At 40.1% G+C, this 23518-nt stretch overlaps 1 protein-coding gene across 5 annotated transcripts in view; it reads right to left on the bottom strand.

Moving 5' to 3' along the window:
* The window catches only part of cyth1a (cytohesin 1a), an 82075-nt gene that overhangs the window by 16957 nt on the left and 41600 nt on the right, over nt 1-23518 (bottom strand). For 3 of the 5 annotated variants that reach the window (XM_061974116.2, XM_061974120.2, XM_061974119.2), the window contains 8 exons: nt 12186-12268; nt 9060-9124; nt 8079-8145; nt 7869-7987; nt 4762-4842; nt 4591-4703; nt 3767-3915; nt 3575-3687 (listed from right to left, as the gene is read on the bottom strand). In XM_061974116.2, the coding sequence (XP_061830100.1) occupies nt 3575-3687; nt 3767-3915; nt 4591-4703; nt 4762-4842; nt 7869-7987; nt 8079-8145; nt 9060-9124; nt 12186-12268 (790 nt within the window). Of the gene's footprint in view, nt 1-3574; nt 3688-3766; nt 3916-4590; nt 4704-4761; nt 4843-7868; nt 7988-8078; nt 8146-9059; nt 9125-12185; nt 12269-17691; nt 17950-23518 lie in introns of those variants that run through there. The other 2 variants (XM_061974118.2, XM_061974117.2) reach the window with 2 other exon arrangements.

The following is a 23518-nucleotide window of genomic DNA, read 5'->3' as shown; positions in this document are numbered from 1 at the left end:
TGTTAGTTTGAGGTAGTTTTTTTTAACAGTATTCAATTGGAAAACATATTGAAAACACTCCGCTGCCCACACCACTCTCTCCAGTCAAGCACCACACAATTTCTCCTTGTGATCCATTGAAAAGAACAAGTTAAGCATAGAAAAGCCACATGTTTTTTAAAAGCTGCACTATTCCCTTTCCAAAGCTAACTCATGTATAAAAAAAGGGTATAATGCAGCTTTTGGCGGAAGAAATCCCACATCAAAAGACAGTGACCATTACAAGACCTCAGTAGGAGAGGTCTCAAAGCAGCAGCTCCCTGAAAAGAACCCAAAGGGTGGCACCCGGCAACTGCCCGGCAACCACCCACAGAGATAAAAGATGGGGGAAAAAAATAAAACTACCAGCTCGGTGAGCGACTGCACGGACAAACATCTGAAGTTGAAATGCGTCAATGGAGAGACAAACAAAACAGAACAAAAATAACCAGACAAGAAAAAACCCTGCAATGCTGAAAGAGAACATAAGCAAAATGGCGGACCACCAAAAGCACCAAAGAGCTGAAGAGATGGAAGAGCATTTGTTTTGTTTGTTGGGGAAGAGCAGGTGTACATACCTCCTGAGGAAAGACAACAGCCATAATCATGGGAACAAACAAACAAACGAAGAGGAAAAGAAAACAAAAATAATCAAATTAAATGATAAGGAATTATTGTACCACAAGTCTTGTTAAAGTGGAAGAGGTGTTTATGCAGTGCTTTACAGTGAGGTGCAACACTTGAGTTTACCACTCAAGGGAGCTCTACACACTGTAAGGCATTACATTAAATATTGCCTCTTAGGGCAAATATTGTCAGTAATTTATCCTCCACCTTGATTTTTTAAGGTCATTAGAAGAAGCCACTTGATGCTAGATCCCTGAAACCAGTTGTAAAGATTCACAGTGATTCACAGATTCAACCTCGTGTCTTTTGTTCTTGGCACATTTGGTGTGAATCAGTACGAGAGGGAGATCTCAGAGAAAACAGAAGTTGGTAGTGTTGAGGAATCCATCATTGTGCATCTGAGCTCCTGTGGAACATATCCAACTGTACTGTAACATATCTTAAATATGCAGAGCATGCTCATATTTATACACACACTTGATTGACTTTAGTGTCAATGAATGCGGACATCCTCAATAATTTAAAAGCCTGATCTTAGGCCACATTCATAATTCATTCAAAGAGGTGTCTTCAGTCTCAGCATCAAGTGTATGGACGCATATACACAAACACTTACAGGTGGTTGACCTCAAAAGAGACATAGCCACTTGACATAATTGCAGCTACTTGCCTGACAACACCACTGAAAAACCATATTGGTCAAAACTATACTGTTCATTAAAGGGGACCTAACCTGATTATAATGTACATTTCTAACACTTCCTTGTGGTCTAGATAATACGTATTGGATATGCTTTGGTGTACATTTTGCTCTATACTTTGGTGTACATTTTTCTCTACAGTCACATTTACAACCCGTTTTTGAGTCCATCTGCAAGATGTTTGTTCGTGGAAGCGTTCCCAGATTGATAATGAAAGAAACCACACCCTCCTCAAACGTATCACAATGTATCTTTCTAAAATGTACACGGTTACATAGCTTGAAAACAAACTTCACCACTATTTTTTACAGACACGGTCCAAAACAAACTTCATAACATTATATAGATTCACCCGGTTTCAACATTAGTACACTAGCCTACTCTCCGATCGATAAATAAAAACGTATTTTATCAGCATTTATGTCACTGCATGTCACACATCAGTGTTATTATGCGCATGCCAAGATTTGATAAATATAATATTTTAAAACTCAGCTGGTCTCATACAGAGACCCCACCCCAGGCTAATAGCTTTACTTACTGTCCAAATAGATACGTTCGCCTCACTGTGATGTCACAATGTAGCCCGACTACAAAACCCCCAAGCTAACGCCAAAATGCATGGCATACGATGTGATGCTTTGGTGTTGTTCAAAGTGAGTATCGAATAGGGGTGTAGCTATATTATGTGGTAATTCGGTATTAAAATCATTACAATAATGCCATAATGACGTGTGATGACAGTACCAAATGAAAACTTAAGTCAGTGTAGGTTTTTTTTTGGCACTTTTAAATTGGAAGTAAAGAAGTAAACTACATCTATTTAAAAAATACTTGTGTAGCGGCGTGCAAGATCTGTGTGTGGGACTTCACAAGGGGTAGAAAGGATTGGTCATCAAAATATACCTAGAATATTTTTAAGTCTAACAGACAAACAAACAAACCCAAGGAGAAAACACAACCTCTTTGTTCTGCTTACTACACAAAGCTGCCGCTTCGTCTGAAGCATTTCTAAGACGACATAAAGCCCGTCAAAAGCTGTGATGTGTTGACCCACATTTTTGTTCAATAACATTGAATCAACTCGTGGTTTGAGTAGATTTCTCATCCATGTTTTAAGTAATCAATGCGCTGGGCGGCAGCTCAGAAAATTACAACATTTTTGTAAAACTGCACTGCAGCGAACATAAGTAAAATGAGAAGCCACTTGACAAACCATCACATGGAAAATGTATTAACCCCAGCGAGGTCAAGCTTCAATTTGTGAGGTATTTACATTATAAACATTAAATTGTCAGTTAACTTTTCTGAAAATTAGAATTTTCCAAAGTGATATAAGCTGTCCCTCTAGAGGACACAGTTTCTCTGAAGTTAAAAGTTGCTTAACTAAATATTACAAACACACATACATATGTGTGTGTGTGTGTGTGTGTGTGTGTGTGTGTGTGTGTGTGTGTGTGTGTGTGTGTGTGTGTATGTATATATATATATATATATATATATATATATATATATATATATATAGTGCATTTGTTTATTGTAATAAATATGATTAGAACATTTGAGCATTATGTTTGTGTTCAATTACAGTAAGTGTGTTTATCCAGTGTGTCGTTGATACCGTTACATCCCGAGCATCCAACATTGTAACAACATCCATCCATTTTCTACCGCTTATTCAGTCATAAAAGATTATCACATGTCCCCTTTAAATATGTTTTCAGTAGAACAATGTTATTCAGTCACTATGGGAAATAGAACTACTAAGTTATTTTTTAAATACTGTTAATGAGATGTTGGAATCTGTCTCTAAATGTTCTGAACTCCTGTTTCAACCAGTGTTCTGATAAGAATACCATTGCCCTTTCGAAGCCGATATGTGGATTTTTTGTTGGATCAAAAACTAGTTGAAAGGGAATCAAAAGTGCATTCACTGGTGGCAGCCAAGTACTGCTCCTGATGGGTCCTGGTTAGCGCTGTGCATGGCAGCTCTCGCCATCAGTGAGTGAATGTGTGAATGTGTGTGTGTGAATGGGTGAATGCGGAAATAGTGTCCAAAGCGCTTTGAGTTCCTTAAAAAAAAAAGGTAGAAAAAGCGCTATACAAGTACAACCCATTTACCATTTCCATGTTGCCTTGATTGCAATTGCAAGGCATGACTCGTCATCAATCAGTTACACACAGTTAATTTCCACATTGTGTACATCACTAGTTTACTGCGTCACTCACCCAGTTTTAGCAGCCAGCCTTCTCTGTCAGGATTGAAGAAAGTATGGGTGAGGTCGTTGCCATCATCCTCTGGGATCTTAAATGGCTCATTTTTGATGCTGTCGTACAAATTCTGCAACGGAGAGGGTGCGACAGTCAATACAGAGCAGGCTCAAACTGGAGAGAGGCTGAAAACCGTGCAACCTACTCACCCTGAGAAGGTCCTCAGGTAGGTCTCCTCCGTCATTGATCCCTCGGTTCATGGAGATGAAGCGTTCCACGGTGGGTTTGTCCTTGACATTGGGGTTGTGGAGGCTTGTGTTGAGCATGATGATGGCGAATGACAGGATGTAGCAGGTGTCTGGGATAGACAACACAGTCACCATGTCAAATATAACTGGCTTACATTCCCCTTGTTTCCTGGAGACCACCTTTTACAGTGACATTACCCTTACCTATGTAACAGAAACCAAAACATGTTCCACTTTGATAGACAGATAACCTGTATTAGAGCTTGTTAGAAATGTTGCTTATGCTTACAGAGGGGTCTGAATATAAAAATAAAGGTCAGCTTAGCACACAGCCACACAGAGTTGCATTAGTGAGGACAGGTTGGCGTGCAATACAGTCAGCTAAGTGTGTTTCTGCGTGCTCTATTGAAAGCTGTGCTAATAGACAGCAAGGGCGCCGTGCGGCTGACGTGGCAGCACTTTATCTGTCATGCTGAGCTGTTAGGAAGCACCATGCATTATGTACAGTACATCCATCTGTGTCCATGATATTGGCGCTTTCTCTAATCTACACGCAATATTCCCAAAAGACAGACAACACTTAAAAGTAAACATCTGCAGACTTTGTGTCTACTATAGAAAGTGAATAATCCAAGTTTATCTTGGCATCCCATTAGCCCTTAGTGCACTAATAGCAAATATGAATATTGAAAAAAAGCTTATACAATCAATCAATGGTATTAAGAGATCTAAATTCAAAAGCTTTTTAAAATGGATAGCCTAACTGTTGGGTATAAAAGCAACACCTGTTGACTGGAAAACGCCAGGGTTGCACTGGCAGTAGCGCTGAGCAAAGGCCTCCATCATGCGGTCAATCTTCTGAGCTTCTCCCGGTAGCCGAAAACTCCACAGGAACTGTCTTTGAGGGGAAACGTCTCGATCATAATACTGTGATGAACTCTGAAATAGACTCTTACCTTAGGGCCTGAACCAGGTTGAGGTCTGTGAATTCATGAAGCTCAACAAATGCATGCAGGACCTTTATGTTGAAATCATCTCTATAAGACACAAAAGAAGAATATCAAACTATACCACTAGGGATGTAATGATTTGAAAATGTATTATCACAGTTATTATTATTATCATCACACTACTGTTAAATGTGCTCATAACGTATTAATACACACCAGGGTTGTCCCAAAACCAATAATTTGGTACCAGTACCAAAATGTATATCGATACTTTTCAAAATAAAGGGAACTACAAAAAATGTCAATATAGGCTATATTTGAACAGAAAATCTTACAATACATCAAACACACAATTTTACAAGGTTCAAATATAAATTAAAAGGCATTATACACATTGGGCGTTTCTTGCTGCACTCAAAAAGCAATTTAAAATGTTTCATATTACATATACCGTATTTTCCGGAGTATAAGTCGCACCGGAGTATAAGTCGCACCTGCTGAAAATGCATAATAAAGAAGGAAAAAAACATATATAAGTCGCACTATGAAAAAAACTGCGACTTATAGTCCGAAAAATACGGTAGTCTGCCATAATCAACCCAGTAAAATGAAGAGTGTTACCCCCAACGAAAACATCGGCCCTGGAGGGAACGTCTGCCCTGGGCTCCTCAACTATAGTCTGCATGGGAGCCGAACAGCAGGACAGATATAACAACTACATTATTACCTGTCACTCTTTATAGCTCCTTTTGCAGATATGAATTTATATTATTTAAATGTTTACCTAAGTTTAAAGCAAAGGTGGTAATTCTAACCGCCACTTTTGGCGAGGAGTGTTTTAAAGCAACACTTGCAGCGCAGCGCCTCCCTGTTTAAAGAATCACCTTTATCGTTAGTTTTGAAGCCCAAATACCCCCAAATTGGGCTTCATGCACCCTCTTTATTAACCAGTAGAATTTCCATGTTTTGCCATTCTTCCTCTCCACAATGTTTTTGCTTGTATGCCATTTGTGTGAGCCTTTTGACACACTCGACATCATGCGCCTTGGCTCTGTAATCTCCGCCAGCAGCATAAACAGTACCGGTATTTTTCAAAGGTAGTATATTAACCAGCCATTGTTTGCAGGGACAAGTATAGTACCGTTTTCAATTGATTAGTACCGTGGTACTTTATTAGTACGGGTATACAGGTACAACCCTAATACACACACTGAAATATTTTAACCAATTCTAATTAAAAAAGAATAACTAATACATTTACACACAATATTCTTTATTGGTAGAAATAACAATAAATATTATTCTGAATTCTTCAGCGTTATAATTTTGTTTGCACGTTTAAATGTTTTTTTTTTTTTCATTTTAATTAATAAAAAGTTGTTGCCTTTTTCAATTCATTATGGCAATTTAAGTCTTCATCTTGCTTCACATCTGGTTCATTTGACGTCACACAAGTTCACTTTCTATTGTAGACCACTTTGTCTTAGTTAATAAAGTTGTAAAAAGAAAATCCATGTTTGTGTCATTTTACTCTTGTTAAAGATCAAACACTCTTTGCCAAGAAAGCACAAACTGTAGGTTCAATGTGTCCAATTTAATATCTTAGTTACTCAGACTGTAATGTGTTTATACAAATTTAGCTTGTGGTATGTAGTTACTTAATGTGGAAGTACATTAATGTGTCCTGCATTCATGTTAGCATTTAAACTAACTAATAAGCTAGAGCTAGTTTTTCGATATTTTTTATTTAAAAGGGTATTACTAACGATCAGTAATGTTACCGCGGTTATTGTTAATACTGTTTATCATTACATCCCCATACTACACACAATACTTTAAAAAAAATTGCTGTAATAGGGATGTGAGATTATTGAGCCAGACCTTGTGTGAAAGCATGACCTGGAACACAAAAGGATTGTGATAAGATACATGCTCCCATCAGGCCAGAGTGACATAGGTTCACCCCTATATAATTCATTTATCATCTCATCTGGATGATGACATCGTCCCTAGACCCTAATGCCCTTCAGAGTAAATGATCTACTCTTTTGAGCTCATGGCCTGTTATTCCCAGCGGACAAGTGACAAATTCAATCACCTACTTTGGAGTTCAGAGACGTGCAGTTTGTTAACAATCCGACCGAGCGAGAGCATCCATCATCGGCCCATGCACCAAATTATGTCCCTGACCTTCCGGACTCCACCCCGACTGTGTGACTGACTGACCTATAATCCCTGCATACCAAGAAGGGCTTGACACCATTTCCTGTAAATGTGGTCACTGCGAACGGGAATTTTGTTTAATTTCCCTTAAATGATGCAGACAGCGTCTTGAGCGCGTTACTTAAGGATGAGTAAACAATTGAAAGCAGATGGAGAGCATTGAGTGGGAGACATTGTCTAAATGTGGGACCAATAAAGGCTGTTTGGGGAAGGATGGGCGTGCCCTCACCTCGAGGAAACGGAGCAATATGGAAAATATGCACTCTTGAAGAGACCCTTGAAGTATGTGTGAAGAACAGAGAGAGTACAGTGCATGAAATGTGGGATGTAACGTTAAACAGTATCAATGATAACAATGGGAAAACCGTTTGACGGTCAGTATTACCGTTTTTAAATGAAAATTACCAAAAAACAGTGATTGATAACTGCACTTTAATAAACTCACGGACCAACTGTTGGCAGCTCACTATCTTGAAAGCTAACATAAAAAAAATTGACATTAACGTCTTTCCCCATTAAGAGACATCCCTCGATCTCAACATATGAAGACATTACTATCTGACCAGCTAAGCTATTCAATTGTGCACACTGAACCTACAAGGTGTGTTCTCTTAGGTTAGAGTGATTATTTTACGAGATGGAGGGTTTTCACGGTGCATTCAAGGACCACAGAACAGAGTAGGTCACAACAAATCCCGCCAGAAATAATAATAGTAGATTATTAGCTTAACCATTAAAACAGATAAAGTACTAAGACTAAAAGACAGTGAAGCATAGGAAACACATGTCACATGTTAGTTTCACATTGTACATTTTATTGCCTGAATAAACAAACTATGCACGATTTTTTAAGTTTCACCTCCATTTATGTATGACTCATGATGACTTACCTTTCCCCGAGGTAATCTCCTATGGCGGTTTTGTTCAGACCCTCCCCCTTGAAGAGGAACTGAGCAATGTCATCACTGGTATTTTTCAGCAAGTCGTTCTCAATGAGGAATTGAATTCCCTGAAAGGGTCAATAGAGGTCAAGTTTCATCCAACAGGAACAAGTCACAAGTTTTGAAATACTACAACTTGATCATGTATTTGTCTCCAACCTTTTTAGGGTCCATGTTGAATTTCTTACGACCCATTGCCACCTGTTTGTTCCTCTGCATGTTTTTCCTGAAAGATCAAATTCAACAGCTATTACTTATAAAGCAACATAAGATAGACAAAAAAACACGACATGAAACTCTTTGCCCTATTAATTTTGTCAAGTCTACTGTTAAAAGTACCTCTTATCTATGACTCATTAAAGCCAATAAACTTGATGATGACTCATCCTTTTCCCAACATGACTCAAACCAATCCACTAAATGTCTGTTAAAAAAAATTACAATTACTGACAACTATTTATTCATCTTAAACCTTACTGCCTTGACCAAGCGTTTAACATTGTGCTTATGGGAATGAGACGTTTCTCATGCCTGTAGATGCTATGGGGTCAAAAAGTGTTTCTATGGGACGCCGTCACCACGGTTACGTCCCCCAATCTTCAGCCGGTGAGAGGTCAACAGCATGGATTCCTTAGGCTTTTGTCTGCAGATTACTTAAAGTAAAAAACCACAGCAAACAAACAAACTAATATGTACTGTTGCCGTGATAAAAGCACGGATAAATGCATGCTACGACGCCTGGATTACAACAAGGAGATGCAACACTTAATGGATTTAGGTGGAAAGAAAGTGAAAGCGTGGCATGATTTATTTGCCGTTGATGGTATCGCTGACCAAAGTAGCCGACTCAAGCGCTCCCTCCCTAGGGACTGTGCATTGTCTGCCTCCACCCGTACACCCACTACATTATTCAATGAGGCCTCCCATCATGGGAAGGTGGGGGGGAGGGTACGCCCTGATGAAACATTTAAAGTGCCTTAAAAGCACAGCCTATGTAGGACGATGATTTGGTGTAAGGGCTGCCTTGACCATCGACTATTAATAATTGACAGCTTCATTTGCTAAGTAAATAAAAGGCAAACGAGTCAGTTTGGGCATGGAGTATTTGCCTAAAGGTGGTGTTGGGGTTGATGGTCTTACCTCTCCTCAGTGGAACCCAGGTTCTCTATCTCACAGGTGACTTCTGCTATCTCATCCTTTAGCCGCTGTAGAAATAAAGCAGGTTTAGTCGTAACTGAAACTACCGTAAGGCTTCATTAAACAACTGCGCTGAAAAGAAGAAAATCCACAGTAACAACTGATCTCATAAACCAGAAAATACTGAAAGAGTTTGGCTGCAGTTTTATTCCAAACTGAATTAGTCTGAGAACATTCTGTCTTAAACCTTAATAGAAATAGTGTAGTAAAGTTTGAAAATGGATTAAAATGTAGATAGGATTCGGGAACTCACAACCCTGAGAGGCAAATGTAATTACTATGGGAAGTCGAAAATTGGTTAGGGTAATACAATATGCAATATGACTAATGTCGCTGACAAAAATGTATATAATACCATCATTTATGTTGGAACTATGCATTTTGATATTGTACATGTTTTGACCCAGACCTCAAGAATGTCTCATATGCTCAAGACATTTTCTATATGCTCATTAATTTTCCAAGGTTGGAGCCTTTGTTTTATTAATGACAATGTGAGTCTCGTTTCAAAAAAGTAAAAAGTAAATGCAAAAGGTGTAGTCTGAAACTAAACTATATACTACATAGCAATGCTCTTTATAGACATGCATCTTTTCGGCACTTTCTTGTTGGGTGTTGTTGGTTGTGGCTACATACTAGGGATGCAACGATAAATGTTATTGTTGATAAACGTGGTAAAACTCTTGACAGTTAGTATTACCATTTAAAAGTAAAATTATCCAAAAATTGTGATTGACAACTGCACTTTAATAAACTTACAGACTAAATGCCGCTAGCTTGAATGCTAACATAAATACATGTTCATTGTTCTTTTTTCAACCAGGTATAAACCCATTGAGATTAAAATCTCTTTTACAAGATTGACCTGGCCAAGAGGGCAGCAAAAGAAGGCATCATCAATACATAGAACAACAAAGAGCAGTTGGTATCATCAATACATAGAACTACAACAAACAGTAACAGTCACACACTATAGTTAAAAGCACAAATTACTTACAACAAAAACATAAAACACACGATACAAATTTAAATTATTCATTAAAAACAATTTCAAAACATGTACAGTGTCCAATAGAAACAGTTTCTCGATCTTTTAAAATGGCCTGAAATTCCCCAAAAGTGATGAGTTCAGGTAGCCTCAGATCCTTTTGTAATTCATGCCATGACCATGGAGCAGCAAATCTGAAGCCTTTTTTTTTTTTTTTACCAAGACTTGTGTTGGCTCTAAGGATCAACACACCAAGAATGTCCTGTGACCGCAAAATGTAGCAACTGGAGTCTCTATACATAAAAAACATAAATAAGAGGGGACATACAAGAGACATTAACGTCTTTCCTCATTTAAGAAACAGCATACCCCAATCTAAACTTCTACAAACCCATTACTGTCTCAGTAACTAAGCTATTCAATTGGGCTATGCTCTCTTCGACAGAGTGATCGATATATATACTCAGAAGAATACGAGACCAAAGTGTTTTTACAGAACGTTCAACCATAACAGGGGCCAGCCAATGTGGCTGTGCCAGGTGTACGTTGGTAAACCTCACTACCTGACAACTTCAAGAGTAGTGCTGGCTGCTGGGCTACCAGCTTTGGTTTCTTTGGGCATGGTCAGCACACTCGCCTCTCATACGGCCTACCAGGGTTCGCGTCCCCGTGCGGAATGCAGTAAAAAGGCACGGGGTTTAATTTGCTGGGTTAGAACCGCTGAACAGAGTAGGTCGGACACCACAATTTATTTTAGTTATTAAAAAAACTTGGTCAGAACATTTCCGTGTGTGTAGAGTACTTTTTGAGCACGTTCAACAACTCCACAATAATAATGATAACCGAGATAATTTTGGTCACAATAACCGTGATATGGAATTTTCATATTGTTACATCCCTACCACATATTAGCTTAATGGTAAGGGAAAATCATGTAAATACTTCATAAAATGCAAGATACATGGCTTTAAATAACAATATAACAATACAAAGATTTTCCATTTATATCCAGTCACATGATGAACATATGATTCCCCAAGCAGTATTGTTTACTACAGGTGGAACACTGTGTTTTGTGTTTTCAAGAGCTGCACAATCCCGACACATTCCTCGGATGCTTGTGTCTGAAAACAATGGCTGGGCTCAAGCAGGAGGCGTTGACCTGAAGGGCTAGCGGAGGAGTGGCGTGGGAGTCAACAAGGCAACAAGGAAGGAGCAGGGAGTGGTCCCGCGTGTTCACCACAAAGTATTTGGTATTTGGCTGGGGGTCGGGGGGGCTCATGCCAGTCAAGGCTCATTAAAGCACGGGTGTCAGCCTGCACAGCTTGTCTGTGAGGGCAGTCGGAAGTTGATTACCCCCACAGGGACATCTGGAGGTAGGGCATTACAATATGTCACCCCTGTGTGTAGTTTGCCTTTAAAACTGCGGGCTCATTTGGCTCATGAGCATAGTTGTTTGAAATTCTTGGCTTGTTTAGTCATACTTTTAAAGCCATACATTAAATCATATACTTGTAACATATAGAGGGAGGCCCTCTGTTTGGATGGCTGAACCACATGCACAAATGTTTTGCTGAGGAAATAAGCTCTTGGTAGGAAATTCCCGACATTCCACTTGGGGTGAAATGTGTGAAGGGGGAATTTGTAAAAGAAGAAAAAGTAAAGCAGAAAAAACTTGCGGTTAGTAAATGGCATGTGAAATCTAAAAGTAGAAGTAGTCTACTATTTTTTACATTATTGTCTTTTAGATCAAGTTTTCCTTAAAAAGTTAAAGATTATATTAACAGTAAAATATGCAACTAATACCATAATTTATACAGGGTACATAACTAAGCAACAGTATCGTAAATGTGGAAATGACATACTGTAGCATAAAAAGCATGCTATGTATGTGTGTGCAAAGTGCAAAATTCACCACATTGGTTTTTATGAGGTATGTTTAAATTTTCTTAATTTACGGCTTCAGTTTTGTTTAACTTTAAATCTAGCTTTTTCCATTAACATTTGGTTGAAATCCACATGGTGTGATCACATAGGCAGTTGATGTTAGAATGCCCACTGCTTTTCTAACTTGCCACTACCTGAATGTCCTCCAGCAGCTCCTGCTTGCGCCGGCGGATGTTCTCCAGCTCCTGCTGCTCCTCTGGAGTAAGGTCGTCCGGCACTAGAGAGGAATAAGAGGGATGAGTTAGGAGGCACCAAAAATAAAACGTCTATCTCTTCTCTCTGTCAAACTATTCCCCTTGAGGCATATCCTTGAAAGTAAGTCTGACCACAAAAATAGCATATCAGACTCTTTTTCCCTTCAATTCACCAGGTGACAAGCACCACAGAAAGAGCACAGAAAACCTTTTTTCCCAACATTATGCGCTAAGGTTTGAGCATAACCATTTGCCAGTAGACTTAAAAGTTTGTGCAAGTCCTGCTGTTACTTTACACCTCAGCCTGTTATACTTACCTTCTCGTGTTCAAAATGTCCGAATAGATGAAGATTAGTACACAATCCTAATAGATTGTTCATGCATTAAGATGTACCTGTTTTATTAACTGGTGAGCCACAATAAAACTCTGAATCTAATTAAGCTGCAAAAGCCAAATGTCAGAAAATAATCATGTCACTCAGTGACTACGTTTTTCATAGCCCGTGGCAAACACTAAGCACCCTCCAGTGACCTCATTACATCAGCGGAAGGGTTCAAAGGTTAAAGGGGTTATGGCCTGGCTTGACTGTGTTGATCGCTGCCAAGACCGAGCAACATAATACTGCTCATGAAGAGACAGAAGCTCAGTAAATAGGCAAGTAAAACATGCTTATTCGACATACATAGTGCATTTAGTAGCCTAAAAGTACCCCTACATTGACCAAAATATGACAGTCATTTTTCCCAGGAAAACAGTCTGAAAAAGACGGGTCTACACATCTAGAAGTTAGTTCCAAAGGTTTGTACGTGCAGGCAAACAAGCTGTTGCCACAGGACGCCTATCAGTGTACTCAAGTTATAATGCTAATTTTAAGATACTGGTGATCAGTGGAGCAGTGTCAGTTGAGCAGCTAAAATGTGATTGATTTGATCGGATTAAACTGGAAGTAAAGTTAAAGTTAAAGTACCAATGATTGTCACACACACACTAGGTGTGGTGAAATGTGTCCTCTGCATTTGACCCACCCCCTTGTTCACCCCCTGGGAGGTGAGGGGAGCAGTGGGCGGCAGCGATGCCGCGCCTGGGAATCATTTATGGTGATTTAACCCCCAATTCCAACCCTTGATGCTGAATGCCAAGCAGGGAAGTAATGGGTCCCATGTTTTATAGTCTTTGGTATGACTCGGCCGGGGTTTGAACTCACAACCTACCCATCTCAGGGTGGACACTCTAACTACTAGGCCACTGAGTAGGTAAAAAAACATGATTCAAAATAAGAACAATTTTGTGTGGAAAAAAAGATTTTCCAAAACGAGACCTTGAAAAAGAGGGGTGGTCTAAAATTCATGGTGGTCTTACATTCCTGTAAATACAGTGATTCACAACTTCCAATGTTTAAATTCCCTATTACACAAGCTACAAAATGTGGTCCTCAATAGTACTATACAAGATAGGCCAATTCCCATTACCTGCACGGTAATGTCTCTTAATTTCACACCAAAATAATAGAAAACAACAGCCTTAAGTCGGGTTGTTAAAGAGATGGAAGGTTCCAAAACAAAGCCATGTTGTGTTTTCAGACTGGGCAGGGGGCAGCACAGTTCTTAAAAGTGAGGTTACCACAATACACCGCACAGCCTACCTTCAGTAGCACAGGGTAAACAAAGTGTGCACTCGGAATGTTCTACTTGTTTACAGAAACCACATTATGTTGTGCACAATGTACCGGTAGCACACACGGCGCTGTAGTGCAAAGAAAGATGCATAGAAAAGTATACAAATAAGTAAATACTTGTGGTCAGAGGTTGGTACCCAGCTTGTCATTTCCCAAAACACAAGCAGAACCAGGGGCAGGAAACCATCCACTTAAACTAAATGCTGAGGGTTGCTTGTTTCCCTTGTCTGAGAGTCACCGCTCGGCTGTTAGTCAGCAAACCTCTGCCCGAGCGTGGCCTTATGAAAAAGAGGCAGTCATCGGAAAAGGGGCAAGAAGCGAGAGGTGAGCGGAACTCATTATGCACAGTTAGCAAGTCTTACTGCTACAAGAAAGAAGAGAAGAAGAGAACGCATTTAAACAGTCAACCAGGTTGGACATGTTGTTTTCCTCTCATCTTTCTATCTGATGTTAGAAGACTTGTATAGCAAACATGACAAAAGGGGGACTAGCATGATGGAATTTGGTCATCCTGGAACAAAGTCGCCCACATGTCTTCTCTTCTACGGGGATTCACGCTGCAACAAAGATAAACAAAGATAATTTGGGGGAACCACTCGCATGTTTGTGAGCCAAATTGTCTGGCTGGCTAACAAGTTACAAATCTCCGGCTATATGATATGATACTTATCCTCGATGTTAAATCCAGACTTGGAAATGTTTTTTCAGAGTGCAAACTGCTGCAGCTTAATCTCTTTGGACTGTACCCGAAACTATGTATACTTTGCCAAAGCACACCACTACAGTTTTTAAGGGCGGAGTTCCTCAATGAAGCAGTTCTTAGCAAGGGCTGGGTCAGCGGCAATGGCAAGAGGTGACATCAAAGGAGATACCAATTACGATTCTCCTCTCCCGTAGCACCAGAGCCCACTAATATGCAAGCTGAATGCCACACTGGCATAGAAATGGAGATGCCTCATTTGCACCACCTGGATTGTTGGAGAACTCTCCTTGGAAAATAAGGAAATTAGAATTCTGAGTGCTTGTAGGATCACTCAGTTCGGCTCCGTGTGGATGTGACCCAATTTAGGAAGCGCCTCTGAACACATGAGGACCACATAAAAATATAATTTTATGCTCATCACCTAAGCACATGATATTGATATGGCATCAATTTACACAAAGCTTGTAATTTGAAATGCAAATGATACTTTAACCGCACATTTGGTTCTAGTTCACCTGGCATCATTTGTGATGTTATGTGCAATGAAACTCATACATAAGGTCAAGTTTTGCTTCTATCCTTTTCACGAGGGTTATAGGGACAATTGTATAGCCTAAACTGTTTGTCTAACCTTGAACAGGTGAAAACTCAATTTTGTTGTACTTGTGCAATGACAGTAAAGATCTATCTATCTATCTATCTTAAAGGACCCCAAGTATGTGCCAATAAGGGTACCAAATGTAACAGGAAGCAATTTACTTTATGATGAGCTTCAATGCATCCAGCATAGGTCAGAGCCACTGGGATAATTGATCACTTGAGTTAGGAGGACACACAATAAAATGTAGTTCATGCACATTCTGTTCCTGCAACAACAGGTGACGTCACACTCATGAGGAGAATTAATCTCATTACGACACAAATCCCACTGGGACATTTGTTCATATCTTTGTGAGACCACACACACGCAAACCTTTGGACCCCAAAAAGCCTGTAACAAAGGGCCAGAAAAGGAATACAAGTCAGGGAAATGGGCACCAACCCAAATAAACTGTTCACCTCTGACCTCCAGACTTTTTATTGCCACACACGGACAGAACTGAAGCAGGACTTGGTGGACCACCGGTTATGAATCATAAATCCCCTCAAGCATCCGACCTGGACTAGTGGCAGGAGTTGAAAGGGAGACCAAGAGGGGCCATGTCTCCTGAGAAGGAACGTTGTGTTCAGCTGAGGATGTGTGGGATGGAAACCGTTGGTGGAATGATCCCTGGGTGACTGAAAGAGGGTTCAGGAGAATTCCTCAACAAGGTGAAAGTTAAGGGACAGTTAAGTCTTCTGTTGAAACTCCAGTTGTGAGAAACCATTAAAATCATAATTTATGTGCTATCGAGTTACACAGTGAATTTGTGGCTTTTAAAGGGGAACTGCACTTTTTTTGGAATTTTGCCTATCGTTTACAATCATTATGAGACAAGAACACACGTCTTTTTTTTAAAGATTTTAAAGACGAAAAAAAAAACGCTTGAAAGATGCAGCTGATGGGAGTCACCGTTGGAGCCTTCAAAGCCGTCTAAAGCAACTTCAAAACCCGACAGCAACGTTCTATACACATATGTAATGTGTTCAATATTTACCATATATTGATCATTTTAATCATTTCCGGAACTGATTTCTTTCGCACATGTATTTCTTTTTCGATAGCAGCGCACGTCTGACTTCTGGCAACAACTTGTGTTCCTACTTCCGGAATCAAACACGAGTGTGCTTTCGAATCATAGCAGACTTAGTAACAGACAACGAAGATGACTATTGTTGAACAAATAAGGATTCACAACCTTATACTTTTGAAGCTAAATATATACTGCTGCTTATAGAAGCCAACAGGAAGGAAGAGTGAGACGTTGGAGCAGACGGAAGCCGGGAGAGTGAGGTGAAAGTGACAATGCTATAAATGTGGAACTTGGAGCCAAGCTATTTTGACATAAATGGATAGCTTACCCAAAATCAACAGGAAACATCCCTGGCCAGTTGGACCAGACGAACAACTGTGCATCGAGTGAGTCACTTTAATATCGACCATGATACGCGCAGCACGCCATGCGTGTTAGTACAACTACAGTACAAATGCTGTCAGGCAAGCTCAGCTGTGTACAAACAGAACATGAAATGTGGGCTAATACTTTACAGATACTTTAATATGATTGTTCATGTTTTTTATTCAGTACAGATTGGTGTCCTCTCGCAGTGTTGTGCATTACAAACTCAAACGGCTTTCGTTTGGATGTCGAAGCTAGCTTATCTCTTGCCGTAGCTAGCTTTTACGGCTAAGACCGTAGCATGGCGACGTGTTACTACGCCAGAAAAAGAGTTCCTCTGTGTTTGCTTTTACAATAACAATGTTGCTACAGCTTGGTTATTACACAGGTTACTGAATGTAAATTAGGTACCCAGGGGGTGATCAAGGGTGATGGGTCAAAAGCAGAGAATAATTTCGCCACACCTAGTGTGTGTGTGACAATCATTGGTACTTTATCTTTATTGGTGATGGTTTTTGAATGCATTTTTAAAGTGATTTACAGGTAGAATTTATTGCTCCTATTAGCTGCATTGCTAGCCACCTAGAACAAGCAGATTTTTATGTTAGAAAAAAAACAAAAAACGTTTGTCCTCTTGTCTCTCATAAGGATTGTGAACGATAGGCAAACTTCCAAAAAAAAGTGCAGTTCCCCTTTAAGGGGTTTACCCCTGGATGAACTTCTGCACCTTTGCTGGTCCGATATATGATCCTGGTCAGTCAAATAAATACATCTTTATACCACACCTCACACCAACCATTCTGACAAGCAACAGTTTGCATCAGAGTTCAGGCTTCTCAGATGTCATTGGACCTGACCTCACAGAGCAAAAAGTGTGCTGACGGAGCACCTCAACTTTATTAGACAGTATGTCAAAGCTGGATCGTTTGGATGACCTGGGTTTCTAATACATAGGGATGGGAGTAGAGAGGACCAAAGTCCAACAGCTATAGAAAGCAAAACAGATTGCTTAACATGTTCCCACTCACCTGAATGAGAAATAGTCCAGTTGTCTTCTCTTACATCCACTCCTCGTTCTGAATCCCTCATTCATACAAGAATTTAAAAACAGACTTTCTATCTGAGTTCATACGACGTCCGGAAAGCAAAATCATGCATCCATATGAGACAGCGCGAGATGCTAGTAAGCAGCTCCCTGACAGTTTACAGCACAGACACAGTCCATTTGGGAAGGAATGAGCCTTGCTCACCACCTCCCTCCTCCATCCCTGCCTCTATTTTGCCTTTACTCGCACCAACATGGAGGCTCCACCCAGTGGTCATTCTTTCATCTGCCTCCTCTTCTCTCACACAAACAGTATATTAGCCTACTTGGAAGGTGAAATAGTTTCAGCTGAAACAGACTGAATATCTGAGGTAATTTCCAATTACAGTCTATATGACAGACACAAAGCAAGAAGAACCAATAGTAAGTGGAATTTGTCCAACGAGTTATACACATATTAGGTCAGCTGTTTTTAGTGAAGCATTGCAGACCGCATACCACGCCTTGTCTGTGACAATAAAAACTGAGTATGCAATGTGATATATAAAGCTAAAACCCACTTGACCACCAGCATAGAGTGAAACTGATCTCTTGTGCTACATCTCACAATTTAGGAATAACAACAAACAGCAAATTGAAAACACCTTTGTCTGCAAGTTTTGGTAAATTATGAAATGATACAAAATCTTAGTCAAGCCAATTGTATTTATATACTGCTAAGTCAGAGGCATTCATAAGACATACCCTGGCTTGGCGATAAAACGCTATCAATTTATATCGCGATAGACACATAATTGTTATCGATAAAAAATGTGTTTGATAAAACCTTCGATCATTTTGTTTTCTTCTATGTCAGAAGAAACTGTAAATTGCTAAGCAAGGCGCTCACTTTCTAGTAACCGAGCAACACAGGAAGTAATCACTGATGAGTGGGAGTGACACCCTAACAGCCAATCGGGTAACATTGATGCGCTTGAAAGAGTGGCAGCACATCACAGTAGCTCCTTTGACTTCCTTCATTTTACTTTATTTTTGGTATTGTTCAACTTTTCTTGCTTTTTTTTCTACTCTATACCTTTTGTTTTCACCCTCTTTTTGTGCCCTTGTGTGCATTATCCTTGCCATCCTATCCTTTCCATACTTTGTAACTGAGCTACACAATTTCCCTTGTGGATCATTAAAGTTTGTCTAAGTAGAAGTATCAACTCGCCTTCTTTGCATGGCGTGAGAAGAGAAACTAAAAATGAGTGCTGCGGAGAGCAAACAAATTGTTGATGAACAAGAAAAGTTACCTCGACAGTATGGCAGTTTTAAGGATTTTTTAAAGAGGGCCATAGTCCGATCTATGTGGCCTACCTTAACTGCGCTCACTTGAGCAAATCTAGCTTCCTGGCACTAAACCTGCAAAAAAAAAAAGATTTTCAGGGTTCTCTATATTACATTTTTACACTATTGTGTTACACTTTATTAAGCATTTCTTAAAGAGTCCTTATATTAAGCTAATTTTAAGAGGTTATTAAGTGTTCAACAGGATTTTAGAATTTTGATTACATTGATTGTTTAAATGCCATGGGTTGTGTTGACATTTCCTTTCCTTTCTGCTTTGACAGCTGAGGGGATTATAATCAGAGGAAGGTTACATTTTGAATACAAAATGTTCACATTTAATATATTTTTCTCCTGGTCCTTCAGCCATAACGCCCAGCTCTAAGACATACATTCAAACTAAAAACTTACTTGACAGAGACAGGGAAAAACTCTCTCAAGGGAAGAAACCTCCAACCCAGACTCTGTGAATGGTCATACTGGACTAGACCGGTACTGGTCATAAAGTGAAAAAAAATATAGGTATTCAACCTGATGTGGCATTTGTGAGTATCCAGTCATCTCTCATGGAGGCAGTAAAGCAGCCATAAGCGCTAACAGGAGCTGGCATGACTCAGTGCTTCACGCCATGCACTCTCTCTCCTGACAAGTCATACCACCAGTCACACTCTGATTAACGCTTACCAGCTCCACTATAACCGGGGCGTCTATGCTCGGGACAATCGTTTATTTTCCCAGGATAGAGCAGCTGTATTATCTAAGTGACGCATGCCAGGACGTTGTGCAATACTATTGCTTGCTGCGTCCCATGTGATGTGGTGTGCATAGCGTGTGCGGATCTTAGGTTGGGTTCGCAGGGCAAAGGAGAAGCGAGAGTTTGCCTCATGTCTGCACTGAGCAGCATGAGTCAACCTGGAGGCCGATGCTGTGCCTCACACGGCAAAACGTCAAAACCAGGTCAATGTGGTATTTAGCCAAACCTTCAGAATAAAACATGGCTTACAAGTTGTAGCAAATTGTATTGGTTCCCTGCGGTTAACTAAAATTAGTGCTATTTTAATTTCAAAGTCTGCCAGTGTTTAGCTGTTTGTAACGGCTTTGGTATGGTTGCACTTCTGTCACAACTTTGATAGTACTAACACTGAAGCCGGAATACCAGCATGTTGACCTCCATTCGGTGTGAGACAGCCAAGAGGAATGCTGTGAGCGGTCATTGTGAGCTAGTGACAAAATGCAGAGCAAAGTCTACATAGCTTAGCTAAAAAACAAACACGTGAATGAGTCAAATGCATAAACATCCTGCCACTAAACACGCATGGACACACACATACAGTACATAATCCATCTTTATGGACACAGAGATCTCCTCCTTTCTTTCGATAATCTACTTGTTTTTACACATCAATATGGAGCTCGCTTTGGGTTTTTCCTCATGAGCGGAAGTTCTATTTCCACCTACAATGCATGCTTTTGTCCTCCAATGGCAGTGGCCTTGATTCTTATCATAGCTATCCAATTATTAACATCCTCTTGCCACAAAAACACATCCGGACTTTTTTTTGTGTCGATATCGACCTGTGACTTCACATTCTTGATGTCTTTATATTTGTATGTTTTCAGATAATCAAAGAGAGAGTATTTAGCCCACACACACACAAGCAGCAGGATGCCACTGCCCGTGCAGCATACTGTCAAACTTCTTGTTTGTTAGTCTTCCTCACACTTTGCAGAGGGAGTGACAACACGCCCATCCTGTGGGAAAGCCTACTACTCTCTCAGTTGACTCGCTCAGCTTCGTCTCAGCACTCTTGCCAGTGCACTGTGGGTGAAGTGGAAGCTGCATGAAGTGAGACCAAGGGTCGCGACTCCCAACAATGCTTCTACACAACCCAGCATGCGGGCTGGAATGTGTCTCCAAGATTTCTATTGTGGAAGGTTTCTTGTTGACGCACGCAATGAGAATGTTCCCAAACAAAGTTATACATTTTCAAACTTTTCACAAAGCATGTAAATCATTACTTCATTTTAAACAGTTATGACCGCTTTGTGGTGCATTTTTCCTTCTTTACAAACCTGCTTTTTGCCTATAAATCTGATCTATTTTGTGCTAAGATAAAATAGACTGCAGGCATGTGTACACATGTTGCATATACGGCTCAGATAAGATACGAAACTGGCTAAGACATATTCTTGCATGTTTCACTGCTCCTAACGTCGTTAGAACGAGGAGAGGGCAGGTCACAAATATCAAACATGAGCGCCCTCTAAACATTACAGCAAGCAGATTTAAGGCTGTTTCTTTGTTTTGACATCATATCATACATATCTATCATTATCTTTATTATTCCCAATGGGAAATTAATATGGAGAATATGAAAGATCGAACAGTGTCCTACAACAGTTTATGTTTAATGTTCCATAGTATTTGAGAATAAATAGATGTTAAAACTGAGCTGAAAAATATGTTTTCTGACACGTTGTCAGTTAAATCCAAGGTTTTGTAATTTTGGAACATGAGACCACTGTAAAAACACAACTATATAGATGTAGTATAAATGGTCGGCAAAAACGCTGACTTGAGTGGAAAAAAGGGCGGCAACCGATGCACAAAGTCGACAAAAATATGATTATGGTGAGGCAACGGCAATGATCAAACCACTGGGGCATTAGAGCCAGGCCTTGTGGCCCATGACTTTTCAGCAGGGCCCATTAGGGCCTCTCAGCGCCGCCTGCTTTGCCGCTCATTAGGGAGCCATTAGTCACAACTACTTTAACGGCGTTGCCCACCCACCTTAAAGCGGCAGAGACAAATGGACAGTGAATCGACTGGTACTGCAATAACAAAGCAGCTGTGTGGGTCAGTGTGTAGGTTCTCCATCTCCACGCAGGAGCAGCAGAACAAAACAGGACCAGTCAGTGAGGGCTTCACTGTTCAATAATGCGATTAGCTGTGACGCAAGCAGAGGGGGCTAATTAATGCTCCCTGTGCAGAGTTGAGAGCTCTGCAACAAAGGCATATTGTTGACAGTAGTCCCATCCATTTTGTACCACTTGTGCTTATTAGACGCACGTGAGCTGGACCCGATCCCAACTGACTTTTAGGGGATAAAGTGGAGTACAAGTTACCTGTACTTAGAGCTGTACAGTGCGAGCACATTAGTCGCACTTGCGACTAAAAATAGGTTGTGCGAGTATTGGGGGAAAAAAAGTAGCACAGTTGTAAAATAAATCTACCCAAATTTGATAAAACTAGAGTACAATTTTTACTCATCTGTATACCATGTTTGAAATAAACTTAAACCATAAACATAACCAAATGGACAAGTGATTGACGAGCAAGTGTCACTGATTACTCTGTGTGCGCATGCTGAGAGTTGTGTGTGTCCCTACCTCCTCTGCCATGCACAGAGGGGAGTGGGGCTGGAGCCCCTAGCTCACACACTCAGTCTTCCAACACGGTAGAAACAAGGTCTTAGTTGGAGGGACTGGTCAGTAAAATATTTTTTTTTTTTACCACCGTAAAACCTGACACAAACTGCACTGTGCGCTAGTAACTACGAGAGTCAGAGGGAATATTGAACAACAAATCAATGACTGAAATAACAAACCTGCCACACAAGCAATACTCCTTTTGTTGACAAGAACATAAAGCCATGGAAGCACATTCAATCTATTTATGAAGGAGTGGTAACACAAACCAGTGAAAAATTTAAAAAGCTGCCGTCGGAGCCAAAAAACTGCTGTTGCTAGCCTGTTAAGATAACAAAAACAGCTCAAGCTAAAGTGCCTGTGAGACTCTGACTGAGCATGGACACGCTGACATTAGGGCGATATTCGAAAAGTCAATTAATCGACGATAAATTCAAATTAAAATTGGTAAGTTTTCCAGCGTCGATAAATCGGCATGTACATGTTTCAAGAGCATTCACGCTTTTCGTCGCTTTTAGCGGCTATGCACGTTTGTACCATGGCGGAATGAAAAGAAGGGGGCTATGTTGTCCATATCAAACGTCTTTGATTCTTAGTACGAAGCGGGGTAGCTTGCCCGCTAGCATCACACAGTGCAACTAGTTAGCATGTAGCAGCTAACATGAACAAAATAATCACAAAGCTAAATGTCACCGCACCGATGTGGGAATATTTCAGTTTAAACCTTTGGAACTAGATGAGCCTATCAACTCTGAAAAGCCACTTTGCCGAATGTGCAAACACTTCGCGTTTGGTAAACAAGCAAGGTCAGTGTAAACAAAACAGTGCAAACTGGTGTGCACTCACAGAAAGTGTAGTTAAATACATCCCCAAAGACATACTGCCATTTAATACGGTTACAAAACTAGAATTTTTGGAAAATGCTTTCATTTTGTCATGTCATGTTGGTGTTCCTCATTCGAAATTTGCCAAACTTAATTTTGTTCTGCATATCACCTGTTAATACATCTGTTTAAACTCTAGTGTTTACATTGTTACTTTGCACTTTTGTTTAA

This window comes from Nerophis lumbriciformis, linkage group LG22 (genome assembly GCF_033978685.3).
Source record: "Nerophis lumbriciformis linkage group LG22, RoL_Nlum_v2.1, whole genome shotgun sequence".
NCBI lineage: Eukaryota > Metazoa > Chordata > Actinopteri > Syngnathiformes > Syngnathidae > Nerophis > Nerophis lumbriciformis.
Note: the sequence above shows the minus strand (reverse complement) of the source record. Positions and strands in the feature narration are given on the sequence as shown.